The sequence below is a fragment of the Misgurnus anguillicaudatus genome, chromosome 24 (genome assembly GCF_027580225.2).
Source record: "Misgurnus anguillicaudatus chromosome 24, ASM2758022v2, whole genome shotgun sequence".
Taxonomy (NCBI): Eukaryota; Metazoa; Chordata; class Actinopteri; order Cypriniformes; family Cobitidae; genus Misgurnus; species Misgurnus anguillicaudatus.
In genome coordinates, this window is record NC_073360.2 from 14,510,756 (window position 1) to 14,534,172 (window position 23,417).

General features: G+C 36.9%; 1 protein-coding gene and 1 long non-coding RNA gene across 2 annotated transcripts; one reads left to right on the forward strand and one right to left on the reverse strand.

The window, feature by feature from the left end:
* Positions 1–9,941: 9,941 nt before the first annotated feature.
* On the forward strand, positions 9,942–17,316 carry LOC141361447 (TRPM8 channel-associated factor homolog). Its single transcript, XM_073862751.1, has 7 exons — positions 9,942–10,578; positions 10,673–11,664; positions 11,795–11,889; positions 12,041–12,296; positions 12,509–12,748; positions 14,532–14,869; positions 16,987–17,316. The coding sequence occupies exons 1-7, from the start codon at positions 9,962–9,964 to the stop codon at positions 17,227–17,229; spliced, it is 2,781 nt and encodes a 926-aa protein (XP_073718852.1). The 5' UTR covers positions 9,942–9,961; the 3' UTR covers positions 17,230–17,316.
* LOC129437768 (uncharacterized) lies at positions 17,086–22,900 on the reverse strand. Its single transcript, XR_012367512.1, has 3 exons — positions 21,810–22,900; positions 20,918–20,954; positions 17,086–17,209 (listed from the first exon to the last, which is right to left on the reverse strand). It is a non-coding gene; the product is annotated as an uncharacterized lncRNA (long non-coding RNA).
* Positions 22,901–23,417: the final 517 nt, after the last annotated feature.

The window sequence follows — 23,417 nt, forward strand, 5'->3', positions numbered from 1 at the left end:
TTTCAAGTAAATTTTTCCATCATCCTGATATTTTAACTTCCATTTGGTTCTCTAACCAGACACCTACGTCTCATTTACCCACTAACCTCTAATTAAAATTGATTCAGTATATGTTATCATGTATTTCTAATGGCTGCATCTAGTTGTTATCCTAAGATAAATGAATGCCTTATTTGTAAACTTAATAATCTACTTTTTGATTGTAGTACTGTACATAATTTATTTATTCTGTATTTTTATTCTGACAAAACTTTATTAAATTCCTTATTTAGCTTAATCCCATCCCTTTATCTAATTTGGTATCCATTTGGTTGATCAACAGAATCTACATATAATTTATGATTAATTGTTTTGGTCATCCTTTTATAAGGATTCTAAATATCCTTCTTTTGTAGTGATTTCCTGTCTCCATCATATTTAAGTACTTTTTCTCTCCCTCCTTATGATAACGAGGTCAAATATTTTCTTTTTCTACAAATCCAAAATAATTCTCCAATCGATATTATTGGATCTTCAAATATCTTCAATGTATATGTTTCTCTGATTTGATTATATTATTCTTCTAATAGCATTTCTCTTCTCACTTTTACACTTTAAGTTATACTTTTTGATGTCTTCATAATAGATCTAGAGGTTTTTTAGTTGATTCATTCAAAATTCTTGTTATAAAGCATTTCCTATTTAATTTTCTTAAGTCTATAATTCCTTCCATAAGGCTTATATTTTCTTGATTGTAATCTTACTGTACCATTCAGAATTTTTACTGTACCATTCTGAAATATCTATCCTTCCTTTTTATTATTTTTAGTGTTTTGTTATTTACTACCATTGACAAATTTCCAAATTGTGGCCTACAAGATGTATTTTTAAACTCAGAATTTCCCAAAAGACCTAGGCCCGGTTCCCCAATAACGCTCACTCTTAGCACGCTAAGAAGGCTCAAAAAGATATATCTTAGCAAAGTTGTTTATGTTCCTAAGTGTGTTCCCCGAAGTGTCTCTTAGGAAGCTTCTTAACACGCTGCCTCTAAGTACGACGTAACAATGTCGCTGTCCCAAGTTAAGGTGCTGAATTATTTGCGATCGATCTCTCAGGGATCGATTCTCCACTTCACGCGAAGGTGCATTACGGCGTTAAGACAGACAACACGCTCTATACAAATGGAACATTACTCAAATTATTCCAGTAACATTTATTTTAACATAGTTTAAGTTATCCGTCAAATATAGACTATTAATTAAATTATAAAATTGTCAGTAATACGGGTAGACGAACCGGGTATTCCTCGCTAATCATACACGTTAAACATGGGTTTTACGACTTTAAAAAATATTTAATACCCTTTTATACTAATGGTAATGTACTACGATCAGAATTGATTGGCAAGCAGCTGCAGTTACTTCAGTTTAATGCGGTATTGCTGGCCATTGTTTAATGTTTTCAATAAAAAGCAATATCTACAATGAACAGAGAGAGAGAGAGAGAGAGAGAGAGAGAGAGAGAGAGAGAGAGAGAGAGAGAGAGAGAGAGAGAGAGAGAGAGAGAGAGAGATATATAAACAGAATTATGGTCTGAGAAGATCCAGCAGCTCCATAATGGGTTGTCTTGGGAGGCAATTTTTTTTATTTAGCCACGTCAGGCAAATTGTCAAAAGGTTTTAAGTGTTGCCGAATAAAAAAAAAATTGGCATGGACTAAACGGTTACGGGGTTACCGGTGTTGTGTGAAAGTCTGTTCCCCCTGTGTTTCCCTTTAGTTTAGTCTTTTTATCGCGTTTTTATCACATTATATGTTTATTCTTTATATACATTGAAAGTTTTAATGGCTACTGAGATGTATATGTGTGCATTTATGTAATGTATCTTGACTGTTCTTGATTGTAAGTCAATTATTTTTACAGTATGAATCATATTATATGTATAATATATATTTATTATGTTTGGAAACATAACAGTTTTAAATCAAACAGTAGAGAAAAAAGAAAAGAAAATGACAGGCTATATGTTAAAAGACATAAAACTGTCAAATATGAAATATTTAATAAATTGTGTAATAGAATACATGATATTATTGCTTTTTAGTATAACCAATTGAAATCTTTGATCTTTCGAATTAAATTATAAATATAACGTGATGAAAACGTTATAAACATAGAGGGAACAGACTTCAATGAGGAACAAACACTGGCGCCGTCTTTGATTCATTAGTTCTGATACCAAATAAAGTCAACTGCATAAATAGTCCTCTATCCATTGCAAACATATTCTATTATAGGTCTTAAAAATGTCCATAACATAAAATCATTGTCAGCATACCATTGTTTGACTTGTACTGCGCTGCGCTGATTTCTAAAGACTGCGGCGATAGCGTTTTGCGCTCAAACAACGCTAAGAGAGAGCTTACGAATGGTCCAGACCAACCTTACGAAAGTGTGACTTACAGAAGATATACTTAGCGTACGAACGTTTTGGGAACCGTGCCATAGAGTTAAGAGAGAGGTTAAGGAAAAGGTTAAGAACTACTTAGCGAAAAGAACGTTTTGGGGAACCGGGCCCTAAATATTGTCCAGATAAGTTGACCTTAACTTTTCCCCTTATCCATAAGAATTCTTGTTGAATTATCACCTTTATCATATTTATGTGGACTTGAAATTGTTATTACCTTATTAAAAGCTGGTTTAGTTTAAATCATAAAAAGCAACTTTGGAAACATATTTCCTTAACTGAAATATTCCCCATTTGTATCATTGTTATCTTTGGGATGTTTCCCATAAAATGTCCACCTTATGTTCTCTGTTCAATGTCTCTATGTTTTCAGTCTTTCTTTGTCTGTTCCTTTGAGATTATTGCAGATCTTTCCATCGCCAGGAAGTTTAATTGACTGTAGCAATGCAAATCTTCTGTAGTAATCGGCTTCGTTCTTTAATTGACTGTAGCAATGCAAATCTTCTGTAGTAATCAGCTTCGTTCTTTTCAATTCAATTTCTTTTGACAATTTCTCTTTTTCACTTCTTCCTCTCGGTGCTCAAAACTTTGCTCTCCATCCATCGGTATACTTGAATTGCTTTTACTTTGATTTGGTTTTGATGTTTCTTCTTTCATATCATGGCATTTTTTCTCTTTCTCTCCTTCCTACAACCTCTGCTGCATTGGCTGCTCCTCCCACTTGGACATTTCTGGGGCTGGTCTCATCCTTCTGTCTCCCAGAGTTAGGCCACCTGTGGCCGTGTTTAGGGTCCTCCGACCTCTCGACCCTCAGATAAGCTAGATCATCTCGCACAATGAAACATGTTGTCTCATCTCCTCCTCAACTCCTTTCAGCTTTTTCTGTACACAAATAACTCAATACATAGACAATTAGTTTCTTCATATAACACTTAATTCCAGATGTTTTTACACTACGCATAGGTCTATCGGCGAATATTTCATGCAGTGTTAAAGGTGTACGTTTGTTAGTTTACATGCTCATTAATACAAGGTAAAACATAACTTCTGTTACGATTAGTATTTTCACACATTTTGTTAAGTATGGCTTTGATGATTATTCCTTTTCTATACCTTTTATCTACCATCCCTTGTGAATGTAGATAATAGTCAAATTTTTCTTCTCTCTTATCCGTCACATCAGTTTTTCCCTTCATATCTCAACTCAAAATCTTTATTCTTCTCATGAATCAAATAATTTATTTTAATTCCACTTATTTGCCCCATGTACATCTATGATAATAATATTTGACTGAGATTTTTCACTTCTATACAATCTGAAAAGATCTCCTGACACTCTGAGGCCCTTTTTAGCTTCCACATCTGTTTGCCCATGCTGGCAAAATCAACTGTTCTCCTGTGTCCCTATAACTCAATGACAACCAATCATTTTATCAACTTTTTACCATTAATCAACCAGACTAACCTAAGCTGTTCTATGCCATTTTTATTTGCTTTTTAGCTTAGTACCATCATTGGAGTTCTAACTTCCTCTGTAGAACCCAAATTCAAAAAACCCCCAATTTTCATTATGCATTTCTTCCTGTCAGATTAATAGGAGTCTGATTTGATTTCAGAACAGGTAGTCACACCTAACAACATAAGTTCTTCATCAGCCTTTAAATTTGTCTAGCTGATTTTCTCATAAAGATTGTCTGTGTCCCTATAGTATCAAGGTCTTTACTAAACATTGAACGGCTGTTTACTCTTTCCCCTTTTTCACTCAACGGCTTGTAATAAGATGGAAAGTTCAGTGTCCAGTTTTTCTCTTGTCTCCAAGAAAATTATTGTCTTTGTGAGTCTCCTTCTGGACTCCACTCAGTCTTTTTGGTGTTTCATCCTTGTAATTGTCTCTGAACATATGCAGTGCCCCCTTCACTGCTTGAGTTCAATTATAGTCCCATTCAAATAGAATGTGTTCTCAGTCCAGTTTATGAGTTACTCCTCTCTTTGCAACTCCAACACTTTGATGTCACACACAGTTTTTCATTGTCTGTTTCTTGCCAGCCTTTTATGTCAAAGGATGTCTTGAATGTCAAAGGATTCTTGAATGTCAAAGGATGAGAGCTTTCAGCCTTTCAAGGTTTAACTTAACCCATTGCAAAATATTGCCTTTCAATTTAAAATAAAATTTATTTTGTGACCACCTTCAATCATCAGATGAAGACTCCTCTTCATTTTGTTAAATCTTTTTTTTTTCTTTATATAATTTATCTGTGTCATTCACCTTTTAATAATTTTTCTGTCCTTTTTAATTTTTCATCTTTATTTCCACCTTTAATAACTTGGTCTCTACTCTTTTTTTCTCTAATTTGTTGTTTTTCTTTCAAAGCTTCGCCTCTGTCTTTCTGCTAGATTTTGCTTAATCCCACAATTCCCTCAAGCAATGAGAGTTGACCTTTACAGGTCAAATCTGGTGACCATTTAGAACCCCCTCCCTTTCTCTCTCTCTCTCTCTCTCTCTCTCTCTCTCTCTCTCTCTCTCTCTCTCCTTCTCCCTTTGAGCATTTCTTTGTCTGTTAATTATCTCCTCTTATCTTTCATTAGTTTATATTTTTATTTAGTTGTATTTCTCCTCACACAATGCCACATCAAATGTTTCCTCATTTGAACATCCAATTATTCTATTTTCTAATTCTCCACACAACAATTGTTTAATCCTTATTTTTCCATTAATGTGACTGCCATAATATTTTCTTTGCAATATAACACACCTTATATTTTATAATTATTTCTCATTTAACCACTTCACAAACTTATTGTTTTTATTTGTCCAATTTATATATTCTCCAAATAGTTACTTAAATTTCCAATGTGTCTTTAAAATAAAATTTCCTTTATAATATTTTGTAATGTTTTGCAAATAAAGTCAAATACCATCACGAACATCTGTCCTTTTTTGGACAAGCAATCTTTTCCTATTGAGCACAATATTTTATTTTAATCAATCATTTAAATGAATTATTTAATTTCTAGAAGTAGCTGTATACTTCACTGTAATAACTAATATTTTTAGCTACAATACCTCAGAACCACAATGTCTTCAAATCTAATCTTTAATACCCAGCATTTATAACTGTCTCTTATACATACTCATATTCTTACTCATTTTCACATCCTTTAAACTTTATTCCCTTTTTTTATAGTTTTAAACAACCATTCACTCCTGTAACACAACACCTCTCTGTGGGCTCTGCAGAGCCCCAGGAGCAAGACACACCCACTACTCACTCAGCCCCCACTCTTTCCATCTCAGACATGCTCACACAGACTCATTATATCACAGACACATTACATTCTCACACAAATAAAATAAAACAACTCTATCTAGACTACCTGGCCAAGTTCATCTTTCCACTACACTTCCATCAACGTGGAAAAGATTCACTTACACAATTTACCAATCCGACATGACAAATAAAACAAAAACAATATCTCTTATCAGCCCCGGCCTTTCAAAACAACAAGACAAATAACACATAGACCGTACCTGACCTACAGGATTTGAGTACTCTTCTCTTCGAACCCCAACGTGTCTGCCCCGACACGGTAACACTCAGGTTCCTCATGACTCTTTCGCGAAACTTCTTAGGCATTTTCTCAACTTAACATTAAATCTTTATCCAAGCCACTCAACGACAAAAAATAAAACTCATTCACACAATAAACCATTATCTGTCCTAGCACACATTCCTTTTGAAAATGAAACCCTTTATTCTTATCATTTAATCTAGTAATCTTTAATTTGCCCTTTTTATTCTTAAATTTGGAAGAGCACTTGTGATTTGACCACCCCGAGCCCTCTCAGGTGAACAATACAATCTTTAAACAAGCAAAACTGCTCATCTCTGTAGGTGGCCACCTGATTGCATTGTCCATTGAGAAAGCCAGCTGTGGTCTCTGGTTCTGTGCTCTTTTTGATGTCCCATCTGGTGTCAATTGTTTTGATCAAACCTTAAATTTAAAATGTATGTTTGATAACTTATAAACCAAATTGTTGACCCAACCATTTTTCAGTAATAACCAATTAGCGTTTATGTCAAACCCTTTATTTATTTTGTCTCTCTTTATTTTATTTATTTATTTATTTTTTAGGGCTCATTCTTCCACACTCTAACACTCTCTCTCTGCTAACCAGATGCAAGTTCACATTTCTCTCACTAACTCACACACTGCAGCTGCATACATACACACTCAAACACAAATCATTAAATAATTAAACAATCGTCACTGCACTTCCCCGACGTAACAATTTAAACTTTTGCGTGTCCTTTTTTACATTAACCAAATAAACAATCATTAATCCACTTCCTCAACATAATGATTTAAACTTTTAACTTCAAATTAAACCAAATTAAACCTCTACGTTATTCACTTCTCCGACAAACGTAGACATATGCAACCTTGCATACAAACTCTTGCGCATTCTCTTAACTTAAAATCTGTTTCAATTCACCGTGATCATCAAAGCCAAAGTAATTTAATACAGATTCATGCATGCATGCCTTAGTTAGTTGTACCCTTGAAATCAAAACCCAGTTCACATATATGGTTCTTACATTTAGAGCTTAAATTTCTCACCACCTGGAGCAAATTCTGGCAAACAACACAAACCTAATAAATAAGCAAAAAGTGCTTACCTTATGTATATGGCCATACGCTGTTTGTGTTGCTCGTCAGGTTCGCTTAGGTGGTGCGACTGTCCAGCTCCTTTCTATCCCGGGTTTCGGCACCAAATGTTGTGGTTTTCTTTTTCCTCAAATGAAACAATCTTCAGTCTTAGGTTTCGATTTCAAGAGATAGACTTTTATTTTCATGTCAAATAAGAAGCCGAGCCTGCCCTGGTGAATCCCCCCAGAACCAGAGTGAAGTCCTGGGAGGATCCTCCAAAACTAGTCTGACCCTATGAGCCAGGGCTTGGTAAATATATAGGTCTTTGTTCCCTCCCTCATGCTTAAAACAATATGTTTCTGTTCAGGCAAGAACCACATGACATCCCTCAGACCAGTGTCTCCTTTCCATGACCTACAGTTGTGTTCAAAATTATTCAACCCCCAATGCTGTTAAGGGTTTTAGGGAATTTAGTGTACATTTGTTATTGTATTCAGAATGAAATCCTACAATGACTTCTTAAAGAACCACATGCAACTAAAATGACATCAATTGGTTTTGTAATATAGTAGTAAATGTTTCTTTTGTGAATTCTTCATTGACACAATTATTCAACCCCTTAAAGAACTACCACTCTGAAGAACAGAGGTTCATTGAGGTGTTTTCAATCAGGTATTGAAAACACCTGTGGATGTCAGGGAACAGCAATAAAGCCTAATAAGCACCAATTAGGCAGCTTTAAAATGACTGTGATACTCAACTCCTTCTAAACATTTACTGGTGTGGTTACAAACATGGTGAAGTCAAAAGAATGGTCCAGGAAGACAAGAGAAGAGGTGATTAATCTTCACAGGAAGGGCAATGGCTATAAGAAGATTGCAAAGATGTTAAACATACCAAGAGACACCATAGGAAGCATCATTCGCAAATTCAAGGCAAAGGGCACTGTTGAAACGCTTCCTGGTCGTGGCAGAAAAAAGATGCTAACTGCGACTGCTGTGCGCTATCTGAAGCGTAGAGTGGAAAAAAGTCCCCGTGTGACTGCTGAGGAACTGAGAAAAGATTTGTCAGATGTGGGTACTGAAGTTTCTGCTCAGACAATACGGCGCACCCTGCGTACTGAAGGCCTCCATGCCAGAACTCCCAGGCGCACCCCCTTGCTGTCTCCAAAGAATAAGAAGAGTCGACTGCAGTATGCCAAAAGTCATGTGGACAAACCACAGAAGTTTTGGGATAGTGTTCTGTGGAAAATTAGAACTGTTTGGGCCCATGGATCAACGCTATGTTTGGAGGAGGAAAAACAAGGCCTATGAAGAAAAGAACACCTTGCCTACTGTGAAGCATGGTGGGGGGTCAATCATGCTTTGGGGCTGTTTTGCTTCTGCAGGTACAGGGAAACTTCAGCGTGTGCAAGGTACCATGAATTCTCTTCAGTACCAGGAGATATTGGATGACAATTTGTTGCAGTCCGTCACAAACCTGAGGCTTGGAAGACGTTGGACCTTTCAACAGGACAATGATCCCAAGCATACCTCCAAATCCACTAGAGCATGGTTGCAGAAAAAAGGCTGGAACATTTTGAAGTGGCCATCGCAGTCACCAGACTTAAATCCGATTGAGAACCTCTGGTGGGACTTAAAGAAAGCAGTTGCAGTGCGCAAGCCTAAGAATGTGACTGAACTGGAGGCTTTTGCCCATGATGAATGGGCGAAGATACCCGTAGATCGCTGCAAGACACTTGTGTCAAGCTATGCTTCACGTTTAAAAGCTGTTTTAACTGTAAAAGGATGTTTTACTAAGTACTAAGATTGAATGTCACTTGGGGGTTGAATAAAACTGAAAATGATGTGAGCACAGAAAAGACATTTGTGGTTATTTCATTATAAATGTTATGTTATATTTGTCTGACCTACACATGCCTCTTTGATGTAATTGTAAGCAGGATGACTGAATGATCAAAATCAATGTCAAACCGGCCAAAACAATCAATTTCAGTTGGGGTTGAATAATTTTGAACACAACTGTATTTGACCCTTGGCTATTTGCTAATACTAAAACCCTTTGTGCCCTGAAACATGAATACACACAGCTGGTCCAGATGGTTCTTTAAATGAATACACACAGCTGGTCCAGATGGTTCTTTAAACTACTATGAAACAAATACTCCATAACACATGACACACATTGCATAAACTTCACATATTCCTGTAGATATAATGGTAAACTGATATTCATGTAGATTGGGATTAAAATAAACTTCTTCAGTGTACGCTAGCAACTGCAGGAAAGTCCTAGACCTATGAACTGATAAACGGAGACTGATGCATGTAGAACCAAAGCTGCCGTGGATAAACCTCCTACCGCTGATAACAAAAGAATAAAATTGTCTTACTTTTAGCACAAAATACATCAAGTACATTAATAGTCATCAGTAATGAAAAGAGTCAGATTAAGAGACAATGTAATTCAAAACAGATTAGCTTTAGATATGTTAACAGCTGAGAAAGATGGATTGGATTATGTAAAATGTTATGTACCATATTTTTGAGAATGGCTGGAAAAAGCCATATAAGATGCATATAAAAGGGACCTAGGGTCTTACACTCTGCTGAATTATCTGTATGACTCTTGACCTTTCTTGCAAAGAATACAATTTTCAACAGACCATTTTAGCCTCAGTAATTAAAATTGCCACAGCATTGTCAAGAGCATGTAAATACTGCAATACCCAAACCTAAGGCTTGGAACTTATTCTTTTGTATTTAAAATGCTTTATTGTAGAGTACAGATTGTAGCATATATGACGATTCTAAACATATACTTAAATTTTTTTCTTTCTTCAGAGGGTTTTTGACCAACTAAAGCATAATGGTTTGTGAAAATGACTACTGCACCATCATGACTGGTCTGAGTGAGCTTGACCTCCAAGGAAAAGCGGTGCCAAGTGATCTTTTGCTGATCGGTGCAGATGCCTTTCCACTTGCCATGAATCCAAGAGGTCAAGTTCTGATGGCTGCATCTCGTTACGGTCAGGGACGTGTGGTGGTGTTGGGACACGAAGACTACTTGACCCGTTTCCCCAACCTGATAGAGAATGCCCTGATGTGGCTCATGCCATGTACCGGTGATGCCAGCATTGTAGGGATTCAGAAAAATGTAGGTCCAGTAGCTGACAACTTCCGCAATTCGCCTATCAGCACAGAGCTTGGAGATTTTCGGAAAGGCCTGGCTGTATATATCACAGATGCTTACAGCGTTGATGCTTGTGCAAAGGATTTGATTGCTTTTGTCAAAGCGGGGGGTGGTTTGATTATTGCTGGCCAAGCATGGTACTGGTCTTACTCTCATTCAGAGGAGAATGTTTTTCTGAACTTCCCTGGAAACAAGGTGTGCAGCGTTGCAGGAATTTACTTTACAGAACACACAGGAGAACGTGCCGTATTCCCTGTTCCTTCAACTATCCCATCTAGTTGGCCTGCTGTATCGTAAGTTCAGCAAATATTTTAGATTTAACCTATGCACTTTCATAAACACACTTCTTAAACTATTTCTCATAACTATTTTATTGTTATTTTTCAGAATCGTTAAGGATTTTAAGAATGATCTAGAATTCCTGCTAAAAGGTGTGCCACAGTTTGACATCCAAGGCAGGAATGTTGCATCTGATCTGATGGTGCATGGACCATTAGCATTTCCTATTGCAGTCACTCCAACTGGACAAACATTTATTGCCGGCGCCTACTATGGACAAGGACGGGTAATTGTGGTTACCCACGAAGGCTACCTGGGCCGTGAATCTCTGTCCACTTTCCTGATAAATGCTATTAACTGGCTTGATGAGGGGCGTAAAGGTGTTATTGGCATCATACCAAGTCTAACAGGAGCCCAAAAGATACTGAGCAAATCTGGTCTGAACTGCCTGTTAACGGACTTGAAAGAAGATCTCAGTGTCTACGTCTGTACTTCCTACAGTGATGCCGAATGTGAAAAGATCCAAGAATTTGTGGCAGAAGGAGGTGGTCTTCTGATTGGAGGTCATGCCTGGTATTGGGCCCATGAAAACAATGGCAGCAATGTGATAACTGATTACCCAGGAAATTTCATTCTTAACAAGATGGGACTGAGTATTTTGGACAACACTGTGACTGGAGGATTATACAAAGCCCCAGAAATCAATGATAGCTTTAAAGATGTGTACCATTTTCGGAATGGACTGAGATACTTAGGAAATCATGTAACCAAAGGGTACAAACTTACTCCTAAAGAAGAGGGCTGCTTGAAACAACTTGGCAATGATTGTGCAAGCTACCTTCACATGCGTGCACATGACTGTGCTTTTTATAATTCAGTGGTAACTCTTTTTACCGACATGGTGAAAGAGATTGGTGTTCCACAGGTTAGTAGTAAGGATCCTGTTAAAACTCCCAAAGACTGCCTGATGCTCCAAATTGGGACTGAACTTTACAAAACCATGTCTGACCCTGATGCTCTCCTGCCATACATCATTAAGGATATACCTGACCTGCACACTGTGACTGATGCAAGAGTTCATATCAGCGCCAACACTGGTGGTATGGAAGTTTTCCTTTTAAATCAAGGGGAAAATGTTATTCCTTTTGTTGAAGATAGCAAGTAGGGGGAATTGACCTGTTACACGCGAGAGTTGTTATGGTGTATTAAACAGCACATTACTTCTTTCAGGCTCTGAAGAATGGATAAGCACAGGCTTGTATCTTTCTCCTGGTATGAGGACACACATAATTATTCCTTCAGAGCTCATTGGGAAAAACTGGAAGGTAATCAAAATAATACCCTCAAGTACATTATTATGATGTGTCCAGACTAATTTTATACAGTATATAGCAGATTTTTGTTAACATTGTAATTAGATAATTTATTGCAGATTAATAGTGTGATAGCAACATGTTTTAATGTAACTGTCTACAGGTCCAGATTGGTTGTCAGACTGATAACCTTTCGACTGCAGAAGTTTTGAATGGTTGTCAGACTGATAACCTTTCGACTGCAAAAGTTTTGAAAAGAGCTCCTGTGGTCTGTGAGCGATTCTTGTTGGACAATGAAATGGTCCAAATCTGTAATCTATGGGGAGGGCTCATCTACCTAGTTGCACCTCCTAAAGCCAAAGTGAATGGGGTGGAAATTGTGGTGCAGACCGCAGTAAAGGCTCCATACTTCAAGTCTGGTAAGAATGTTCAATTAAATTAGATTTAATTCTGCCAGATTTAGTTTGGAGCTATTTAGTTCAATAATCAGTATCTCTGTCTAAAGTAAATTCATATTCAATGAGTATCATAATGAGATGCATATGTGTGTGAAATGTTTGTGTAATGTTTGTCATCAAAAGTCAATGACTGTAGTAAAATCTGAAATGCTAACTTGCTTTTGTCCCTTCAGGAGAGACTAGTGTAGCTGACTGGGTTGGTGGGATCTGTCAGGCGCCAGCCCCCTGGGCAGAGCTTGAGTTTGAGAACATCATCATCACATTAGAGTCAAGTGTGATACGGAGTCTGGATTGTCCTGATGAGGTGGCGAAACATTGGGATGCAATAATGAGAGGCATAGCTGACCTGGCGGCATTACCTCATAAGTTCCCCCGCAAGGAGCGATTTGTTGCAGATGTTCAGATATCTGGCGGTATGAGATGCTTTTGATTATTTACTCAAAAAAGAGCATGCTGACATCATCCACTTACTCTTACATCTCCAAACAATACAGAAAAGGAAATAATTTACTGAGAGCCGCTTACAGTAGGTGGATTACAATGGCAGTCCATATGACTTCATTTAAGACTTAATAATGGCTTACTGATCATTCTGCAAGTGTTTCAAAATTTCAAAGCCTTTATATGGTGCTAAAGCTTTGATTTGTAAACAGATTTCTTATAACTTTGTGTAGTTAATCATCAGTAAATTAGTGAGCCATTTTTAATGGCATTGTTTTCCCAATGAAACACAAGAGCTGTTAGTTTTCAATAATGTGTCTTATGTAGAGAACTGTGTTTAAAGTTTTGCAAAAAAAATTTTTTACAATAGCACTAAACTGAGTTTTAAGCCTGTAATGTGTGTGCAGTTTTGCAGGCTTGGTCTGAAGATTAGATATATGATTACATGGTTTCACTGAGTTGAACCCCATTCACACAGACCTTTGGTCCCAGAAAATACCCATAAAATTGCCAGACAAGCTTCTGTGTGAACGCAAACATGTTCTGTAAATCTTCTGTGATTGTTGCCGGAAAGAAGACCTAGTAAGATACACGGAAAACCCTCTGTGTGAACAAGAAGCCGAAACAATGCTGTAATGGGCGTTTCGTAGTGAGGACATGCATGTAATCACAACAAAATTTGTTGCTCAGCTCTTTAAAATGAGAGATTTACATGCATATCAACATTCATAACGAGAAATGTCCCAAACTAGATTGAAGCAGTTATTAGGAAATTATAAATGAGTCGCATAAACAATGAGTGCCGTAGTGAGGACACGCGTGTCATGGCAACATTAAGTTGGTTCAACACTTTAAAATGAGGGATTTACATGGAGATCAACATTCACGGCGAGAAATGTCAGCAAACTGGACTCAAGCAGATTTCAGGTAAGTTAGCTTGTCACTTACTGCGCTTAAGCGAAGATCATTCAGCAGCATAAAGAATATCGCGTCACGTGCTCACTTGAGCTCATAATAAACAAAAATGCCCACACGTCATCCCAACAAGATATATCGTTCAGCTCCTCAAAACGGGGGTTTTAAATGCATATTAACAATCACGATGAGAAATGTCTGAAAACTGCATTAAAGCAGATATCAGGGAGCTCGTCAAATATCCACCCTGAAGCTGAGATCATTCACCAGCATAGAACGGTGCGTGACGCGCTCCTTTATAGTCTTATCATTAACAAAAATGCACGCAAGTTGTTTTTGGGGAGAGAAATAATAAATAATATGCAAACTTAAGACGCTGCGTAGAAGATAGGACAGGACTTTCAACAGGTCACGTGTCTTTCCGGGACCTTGCAGATGCTGGCAAATCACAGGCTGTGTGAATGAACAAAAATCAAACGATCCAAAATGCATTTTTCGTGTATTTTCCGGAATGTTTGTGTGAAAAGGGCTTTGGCCTTAAGTAACACTTTTAGTGTGTAAGCAATTTGAAAAAACTAATGAAATATCACAAAAAAATATTTTGTAGAAGTCTCTTAGAGAATGAAACAGCGAGCTGCCCATGGTTTGCTGACCATTTTGGGTACTGCACATGTACTTTTGTATTAAATCTGTCTAACCACAAAAACATTAAATATCTTGACACAGTGTGTATAGTTCTGCGTAATGTACATTTAAAGTGTCCTGTTAGACCTCTGGGTTTCTCAACACCAGCCCTGACCAGAATGTTTAACTCAGCACTCCTATTTTCTTTTTGCTTAGGCTTTATGCATTCTGGATATCCCATCATGATTCAATCCACCTCTGCCCCAGACCTGTTGATTTCAAATAAATCCAGTGAAAGTGGTTTGTGGGGATTTACACACGAGCTTGGTCATAACCAGCAGCTTGAAGTTTGGGAGTTTCCTCCACACACAACTGAGTGCACCTGCAACCTGTGGTCAGTGTATGTGCATGAGGAGGTGCTTGGTGTTGACAGGGCTACTGCTCACGAAGCCATGATCCTAGATAGTCGCCAGAATTCCATCAGAGATTATGTCGAAGGTGGCAGGGATTTGGAAAAATGGACCGTGTGGACAGCACTGGAGACTTACATGCAGGTAGGAACAGCCTGCTTATTAGTTTTATGTTTTTCCACACATCATTAAATTTTGATCATGTACTTTTTTGTTACATGTTGAATACATATTTTTTATGACAGCTCAAAGCAATATTGTTTGTTTTTGTTAAAGCTGCTACCCATAACTTTTCCTTTGCCAACTCCGTTTGAAGTTACATAAACTGCAAGTACTTGAGGAGTTATTAGGGCCCGAGCACACCGGGGTGTGAGGACCCTATTGTTCTTCAAGGAGTTATTATTATTATTATTATTTTTCTCCGACTTTCTTTAGAGGGCCTAAACATACTCGAAAACTCATTAAATTTTGCACAGATGTCAAGAGTGATGAAAATTGACATGTGGTGTAGGCTTTGGAATTATGCGTGGGAAAATGGCTCTATAGCTCCACCTACAAATTTTCAACGAAGCAGCCCTCGGACTGTGTTTGACGTACAATTACGAAATTCGGTACGCTTCTGTAGCATGACAAGACCTACAAAAAAGTCTCTTGGAGCGAAGCCGTAAACCAAACAGGAAGTCAGCTATTTGGAGTTATTTTTGTGATTTGGGCGCAGTTTTTGTCATTTCCAGGCGTCATACTTTAACTAACTCCTCCTACAGTTTTCGTCGGATCATCTTCATATTTGGTGAGTGTCATCTTAAGGCCTTTGTGATGCTAAATTGCGAAGGATTTGACTCTACGTAAAAATTTGTGTCGGTTCTGGCCCGACAAAATTTGATGTTTCCAATGAAACAGGAAGTTGCTGGAACTCATGCATACAATGTCCGATCTGTCCCAAATTTCACATGATTGCTAAGAGTCCTGACCTGAACACATCTACATAACAATTTTCATTTATAGCCATAGCGCCACCAGCTGGCAAACTGAAGAAACATGTTTTAGCGCCACTTTCAAATATTGAATGAAGCAGCCCTTGGACTGTGTTTAACTTACATGTACGAATTTCGGTATGCTCATGTATTATTACAAGCCCTACAAAAAAGTCTCTTGGAGCAACACCCTACACCAAACAGGAAGTCAGCTATTTTGAATTATGTCTCAGATTTTGGCTCAGTTTTTCTCATTTCCAGCAGTCATACTTTAACTAACTCCTACAGTTTTCGTCGGATCATCTTAAGGGCACTTGTGATGCTAAATTGCAAAGGATTTGATTCTACCTTAAAATTTGTGTCTGTTTCGGCCAGCCAAAGTTTGATGTTTCGCTATGAAACAGGTTGCTGGAACTCAGGCATACAGTGTCCGATCTGTCCCATACTTCACATGATTGCTAAGAGTCCTGACCTGAACACATCTACATGTTAATAGTCACTTATGGTTATAGCGCCACCAGCTGGCAACAGGAAGTGACATGTTTACAATGATTATGCAATGTCTGATCTGTCCCAAACTTCACATGATTAATAAGAGTCCTGGACTTAACACATCTACATGTCAATAGTCACTTATGGTTATAGCGCCACCAGCTGGCAACAGGAAGTGACATGTTTACAATGATTATGCAATGTCTGATCTGCCCTACATTTTACATGATCAATAAGAGTCCTGGACTGAACACATCTACGTGCCAAAATTTACATATAGTCACACACACTCGCTCACTCTTTCTCTCTTTCTCTCATGCTATCTTACACGATGCTACCTCGCTGTCATTTGTAATTAGCAACAGGAAATGTGGCACATTATACTACACTTTTAAATGGTTCACCTATGTTTACATGCTTAAATGCCTATTAACTACTGTTCCCTTTAATTCTTATGCCACGGCGTGGCGGTGTCATGTGTGCGAGGGCCCTTCCATCACTGCTTGCAGTTTTAATTTTCTTTAAATCAGTTCAACTCAAATTGACATTACTTGCAAAATCGCACCCGACAGTTTAAAATGAAAACCATTATTATAAGCTTACCATTGCCAGTTGTAGACAGTTTTGAACACTTTTTATGTACTTGCTCAATAGTTTTTTATTTGTAATAAAAAAAATTTATGGCAGCATTAATAAACATTTTAAATGATTATCTTCCATAATATAAAGTGAGTTGTTTAATACAAGAATTATTATCACTGTATTCATAATCGTATACACTTAATATTTTTTAAGCTTCAAGACAAATTTGGCTGGGATGCTTTCAAGAAGGTTTTTGCTGCCTATAATGACATGACTGAAGTGCCCAATAACAATCCAGGCAAGATGAATCTGTACGCTGAGACCTTCTCCAAGGTGGTGGACATGAATCTGTCGTCCTTCTTCAAAGCCTGGGGTTGGCCGATCGAGCCCAGCACTGAACAGAAGATCTCTCATCTCCCCGAGTGGAGCGATCATCCTATGAAGCAATATGAATAAGACACCTGAGAGAGCTTTAATAATTACATTGTGTGCGAAATTAAGGTATAATTATATAAGGTAATAATTACATTTATTAATAAATTAAGGTGTAAGGTTGATATTAAAGTTGAAATATGCGATTATTTACATAGTCTGCATAATATATTTGTGTGTGTGTGTGTGTGTATTGTGTGTAATTATTATGTATGTATAAATACACAAATACATGTATAAATAAAATAAATGTTATGTATATATAATGTATTTTTATTAGGGCTGTCAAAATTAACGCGTTAATAACGCGTTAACGCAAATTCATTTTAACGCAACTAATTTTATTAACGCCGATTAACGCAACGCGCAATTTCTGTTTGACCCTTGGTCCAGCCCATAGTTGAATGAACAGAGACGCAGACAAATAGGATCCTGTCTAAATTATTCAAAGGTTTTCATAGAAATAAGAACATTAACCAAATCGTCTAGCAAATCCAATGCTCTAAATGCTCGTTGGACATCTGAAATGATCTATATTTATACGTCTGAGGTGTAACGTTCCCGTCCTCCTAATGCTTAATCTAATGCAAAGATGCGTCTCAATTCATTTTCGTTTCGCTTTTATGCAAGACTTAGAAAATAGACTGCAGGACTTGCTTGATGTTAAAAGAGTCATTAAGAGAGATAAAGTTCGGTACCTGATTATTGTTAAAGAGTTATTAAGAGCGACACGACTCAAAAGCGATCTCCTCACGCTGACTGACTGACATCTGAAGTGAGTGCGCGACCCGGAGATATAGACATCTACACAAAATTAAAGTTTTACAAATATCTGCTTTGATAAGAATTCACGCAGGTAGGATCTATAATCTGTTATGTCTTAAGTAAATGTTTGGTTAACTGTTGGGTAAAAATATCTGATGTGTAAAATTATATTAGATTACTTAGATTTTAAGCAGTCTGTCACAATGTCAATCAAACAAAAGAAAAAAAAGTTTAACATATATTGATTATGTTTTTGCTTTGTGTGTGCTAAATCTTATAGTTTTATCAGTGATTTTAAGGTATTGATGTGGTAATTTAATGTATGGATGTGGTTTTTTCTGGTAATTTAACTTTGCTGACTCTTTCAACTAAAAACAGGTGTAGTGCTGTCATATTTTGTTATATTCCACCAAATCATGCATTGTTTTAATAGAGAATGTCAAAATATGAACAACTATTTTTTTTGAAAATTTGCTAATTTCGACTAAATTTGACAGCACATGTCACAAATGATGCAGCATCAAATAAAAATGGAGAAAGAAAATTCTTCTTAAAGGATTAGTCCATTTTCTTAAAAGAAAAATCCAGATAATTTACTCACCACCTTGTCATCCAAAATGTTGATGTCTTTCTTTGTTCAGTCGAGAAGAAATTATGTTTTTTGAAGAAAACATTGCAGAATTTTTCTAATTTTAATGGACTTTAATAGAACCCAACATTTAATACTTAACTCAACACTTAACAGTTTTTTTCAACGGAGTTTCAAAGGACTATAAACAATCCCAAACGAGGCATAAGGGTCTTATCTAGCGAAACGATTGTCATTTTTGACAAGAAAAAAAAAATATATACTTTTAAACCACAACTTTTCGTCAAGGTCCGGTCCAGCGCGATCTAACGTAAATGCGTAGTGACGTAGGGAGGTCATGTGTTACATATATAAAACGCACATTTGCGGACCATTTTAAACAATAAACTGCCACAAAGACATTAATTAGTATCAGTTGACATACAACAACGTAGGAACGGTCCTCTTCTAAGACGCTTGTAAACACTGGGGCGGAGTTTCGCGTTCGTCCTCTGTGACCTCTTGACGTCATGACGTATTGCGGTGACGTAGTGGGGTCAGCTGGCGCATCACGACCGGATCTACATGACGAGAAGTTGTGCTTTAAAAGTGTATATTTGTTATTTTTATTGTCAAAAATGACAATCGTTTCGCTAGATAAGACCCTTATGCCTCGTTTGGGATTGTTTATAGTCCTTTGAAACTCCGTTGAAAAAAACTGTTAAGTGTTGAGTTAAGTATTAAATGTTGGGTTCTATTAAAGTCCATTAAAATTAGAAAAATTCTGCAATGTTTTCTTCAAAAAACATAATTTCTTCTCGACTGAACAAAGAAAGACATCAACATTTTGGATCACATGGTGGTGAGTAAATTATCTGGATTTTTCTTTTAAGAAAATGGACTAATCCTTTAAAGGAAAATGCATATACAAAACAATGGCTTGATGGTTCTGTTAAAAATGTAAACAGGCTGTTGTTAACATACATTTGCATAAAGCATCTATATATGTATATATGATCAGAGTATTAAAAACATGAATAGTGTTAAATTAAGGTAAATTTAGAACGGATAAAAATGTGTGATTAATTTGCGATTAATCGCCAGTTAACTCATGAAATCATGCGATTAATCTAGATTAATTTTTTTAATCTATTGACAGCCCTAATGTTTATATAAAATATCAAAATATTATAGACCCTTCACTCCACACTCCAAAGTAAAATTAAGTCATAACATCACACCACTACAAGTTGTTTCTCCCCACCTTAACAGAGTACACCATAAGAAAAAAGGGAACCCCACAGTCATTAGTTTGTCCATGATAAAGAAATAAAAAATGAATGACAAAACACAATCTCCAAAATAAATCACTTCTTCACTTCAAAATACAAGACCCAATTCAACATTAAAGTCATCTTAAAGTCACGAAACCCCGCTGTTTCGGCTCCAGTCTACGTCACTATCTTTTTGAAAAATGCTACTGAAAGGAAAACACCACCATTTTTTAAAGCAATAAACCCCAAGAAGCAGTGGGTTACCAGTGCATTTTATAACAGCTAAGGGGCGTTGTTAGGCATGACGCGAAGCGGAGTGCCTAAAACCCCCTTAGCTGTTATAAAATGCAGCTAATTGTTTAAAGATTTATCTACGCAGTTCGCTTTGAGGACGATAGTGACAGTGACATTACTAGCTTGTGTGAGTTGTATTTAAAAAAATGATTGTTTAAAACTTCACAGGCTGAAACATCAAGTAAACGCCACCTAGGTCCCTGAATTGTACTGCGCCTCCATGTAGGTTAGCTCCTTTCTTTATTTGCACGCCAAAGCCATTCGCCTGAGATAAGGTGGTTGCAGTCATTAGATTAATTCAGTTAAACACTTAATTAATAACGCAATCGTTATTTCAAAGTATGACTGAATTTAGCTCTCCAATTTAATTTATGTCTGATAAGAAAACTGGGGGGGCACAAATTCCCCCCCCCCCAGAAATGGTAAAGTCCATTGTGCTGACCTGGTAAATGGGTGACCTAGGAATGGTAGCATACAGTATGAAGGCCTAATGTACATCAAAGCCTGTAAACTCTCAAGTCTTATAACTTTATACAACCAGAATGTACTGTAGTGAAAACATAAATCATAAAGGAAACAATAGCAAATGATATGGAATATAAACAGATTTCAAAAGAAACAAGTATAAATGAATCTTGTTTAATATTTGATTATTAATAAAACCCATAAACAACAAATATTAGCAACAAAGGCATATAATTGTTTTTAACCAAAAACATAAGGTAGTAATGAAATAGGAAACAAAAATACAGACTCTCTTAACAAATGCTAGGACCATCATAAAGATAATAAATCAATAATAAAGGTATACCTTACATTACTTGGTCAGGAAAAGGTCACAGACTCACCTATAGGCACAAAACAGTTTATTGAGTGGGCAATGAAAATCTAAATTCCAGAATGCAGAGACCCAGCGGAGCGGGACAACCGACTGACCAAACAGCAGGGTGGCACTAAAGTGAGCCAACGCTAGGGATAGCACCTAGCAGAAAGAGGCAGAGGCGATTCTAGGGTTAGAGCTTTAGGGGTGCTGAGCACCCAATGAGCTCCGCTGCCACCACCCACCCTTTTTCACACAAAAACAATAATATGTCTGTTGTGAAAACGGGTCAGGGGTGAAAAACATGAGAAGGATATAACCCTCCTAGGAGGCTCTGGGGGCATGCTCCCCCGTAAGAATTTTTTTTAAATTACATATTTTAAAACATCGATCTGATGACTTTTGAGATGCATTTTTTGCCAACCTTTTTCTTTCTGTTTAATGGGGAGCTAGCATTTTTTGCCATTAATGCCATATTGAAGTCTCAGGACAAAAGATGGGCTACAGCAGCAGTGCGGGTATGGTTTTTTTGTGAATATACAGTGTATCGTTTCAAGCCTTTATCAAAACGAGAGATCTCCTAATTTATACCTTTTATGCCTACAACATATGGTAGGTTTATTCATAGTTTGATCATTTACAGCTTCTCTTTTAACAGTCCTTAAATTGAACCATTACCTTTACTATATGTCTAAAACAAAACACTTGTGACTCCTGCACTAAGGGTTAAAACGTTATCCCCTTCATATTAATCTACGTGTGACAAACAAAAAATATATTTATGGTCTAGTTTGAAAGTCAGACACAACTGAAAAAGAACAGATATAAATCTAGGAATGAATAAAAATTCATTTAAAATGCCACAGTTTCACACATAACTTACCGGTTCTGGTGGTATACAGTGATATGTTGTTTGTTTTCACTCTGGTCCAAACGCCATGTTTTCATGACGACTGACCAGAAAAGATGCACGTGACGTCATGTTTACATGACTCCCGATTGTTAAAATGAGTCTCAAATGAACGATAAACCATATGATAAACTTTAACCCCCAGGGGTCCAAAAACGCGAGGACGCGTTTTGACGTGTTTTCTCCTTATCATAGCAGAATCAACTTAAAATACTCCATCATTAATAATCAAACACTTACGTGTTTGACATCATTTGAAACTCTGAAGGGTCCTCTTTAATTAGTGTACATTCACAATAACAAGAGATCTTTGTGTTTTTGTCAAATAAAGAAAATAAACAGGGTGCACATTCAGACATTTCTGTCTCTGCCAGCTGTCCCTCAAATCACGTTACAAAAATCAGTTGAAACTCCGCAAATACTCGTCACACAAACATGATACACATATCCAAAGAAACCCTGAAATGTCTACTTTTAAACAAGCTAATTATAATCAAAAACAAATATTTCCTGTTTATATAATCTGCATTAAAGTAAAGAGAGTACCGTTTTTCCTGGCTGAGCTCATTATCTCTAATGCGGTCACGCCCACAGGCTGTTGACATGGTAATGAAGAGACGAGCAGTTCCAACAATAATAAACAAAGCGTAAAGTTTTATCAGATTTAAAGACTTTACCGCATGTTTGGATTATAAACTTTATACACACACGTGAGGAATATCTTAATTTATGTCTGGACATTGAGGAAGAGAAGCGTTTATCTTTAACGTTAACTAAGAAGAAGAACAATGGAAGATGCAATGGAGGAGGATATATTCCTGAAGAAACTGTAAGTCATTTGTCTTCATTTATATTTGCTATCATGTAATATGTTATGGCTTGTGCAGTTCAGCCTACATACCTCAGCAGACTGCACGCTTCGGATTGAAAAACTTTCGCATTGTTTACAAACGAGTACGCGTGATCACGTAATGGCGGATTTCATTGTTACATGCTGTACAGTGTTTTAGACAGTTATTCACTTTCGTATCCTTCATGGCAACTTTGAGTAATGCTGCACTGGGGGATCTGCTGTAATATTGTTTACATTGCAATTCCATACATTGCGCTTTACACGTAACACCATTTTATTATGAGCTCCGCGTTGTTTACACGGAAACGCGAGCTCGCGCACATGGACGCCATATGCAATGTGTTTTTGAAGTTCATACTCGCTTACAGAAACGCGTTTAAAACAGAAGCTAGACGATAAGGGGATGGGCATCTGAAAACAGTCATCTGAAAACAGCTTTTTATATAACTAATCATTGCAGATGTTTATCTGAGATACTATTTTAGTTTATGTACATGATAGTTTATCTGAATGTAGTGCTATCATTTACCCATCAGTTATGTATGTAAGGGTATTTCTGTGGACAATTTATGCTAACAGCTGTTCATAACTCTCTTACAGGTCTGCATCCCTCTCATCAGTACAAAACAATGAAGTGGAAAAACATATTCACACTTTTTAGACATAAAGTTATATGGTAACATGAGCCACATGAAGTTTACAGATCTGTTGTTTATCAGTTTCTTATA

Bases quoted from the DNA above. Each gene is read 5' to 3' on its own strand.
- LOC141361447 (XM_073862751.1), top strand. From the start codon at position 9,962: ATGGTTTGTGAAAATGACTACTGCACCATCATGACTGGTCTGAGTGAG. The intron at 11,665-11,794 runs GTATGGAAGTTT...TACTTCTTTCAG, and splicing joins TATCAGCGCCAACACTGGTG to GCTCTGAAGAATGGATAAGC. The intron at 11,890-12,040 runs GTAATCAAAATA...AACTGTCTACAG, and splicing joins TCATTGGGAAAAACTGGAAG to GTCCAGATTGGTTGTCAGAC.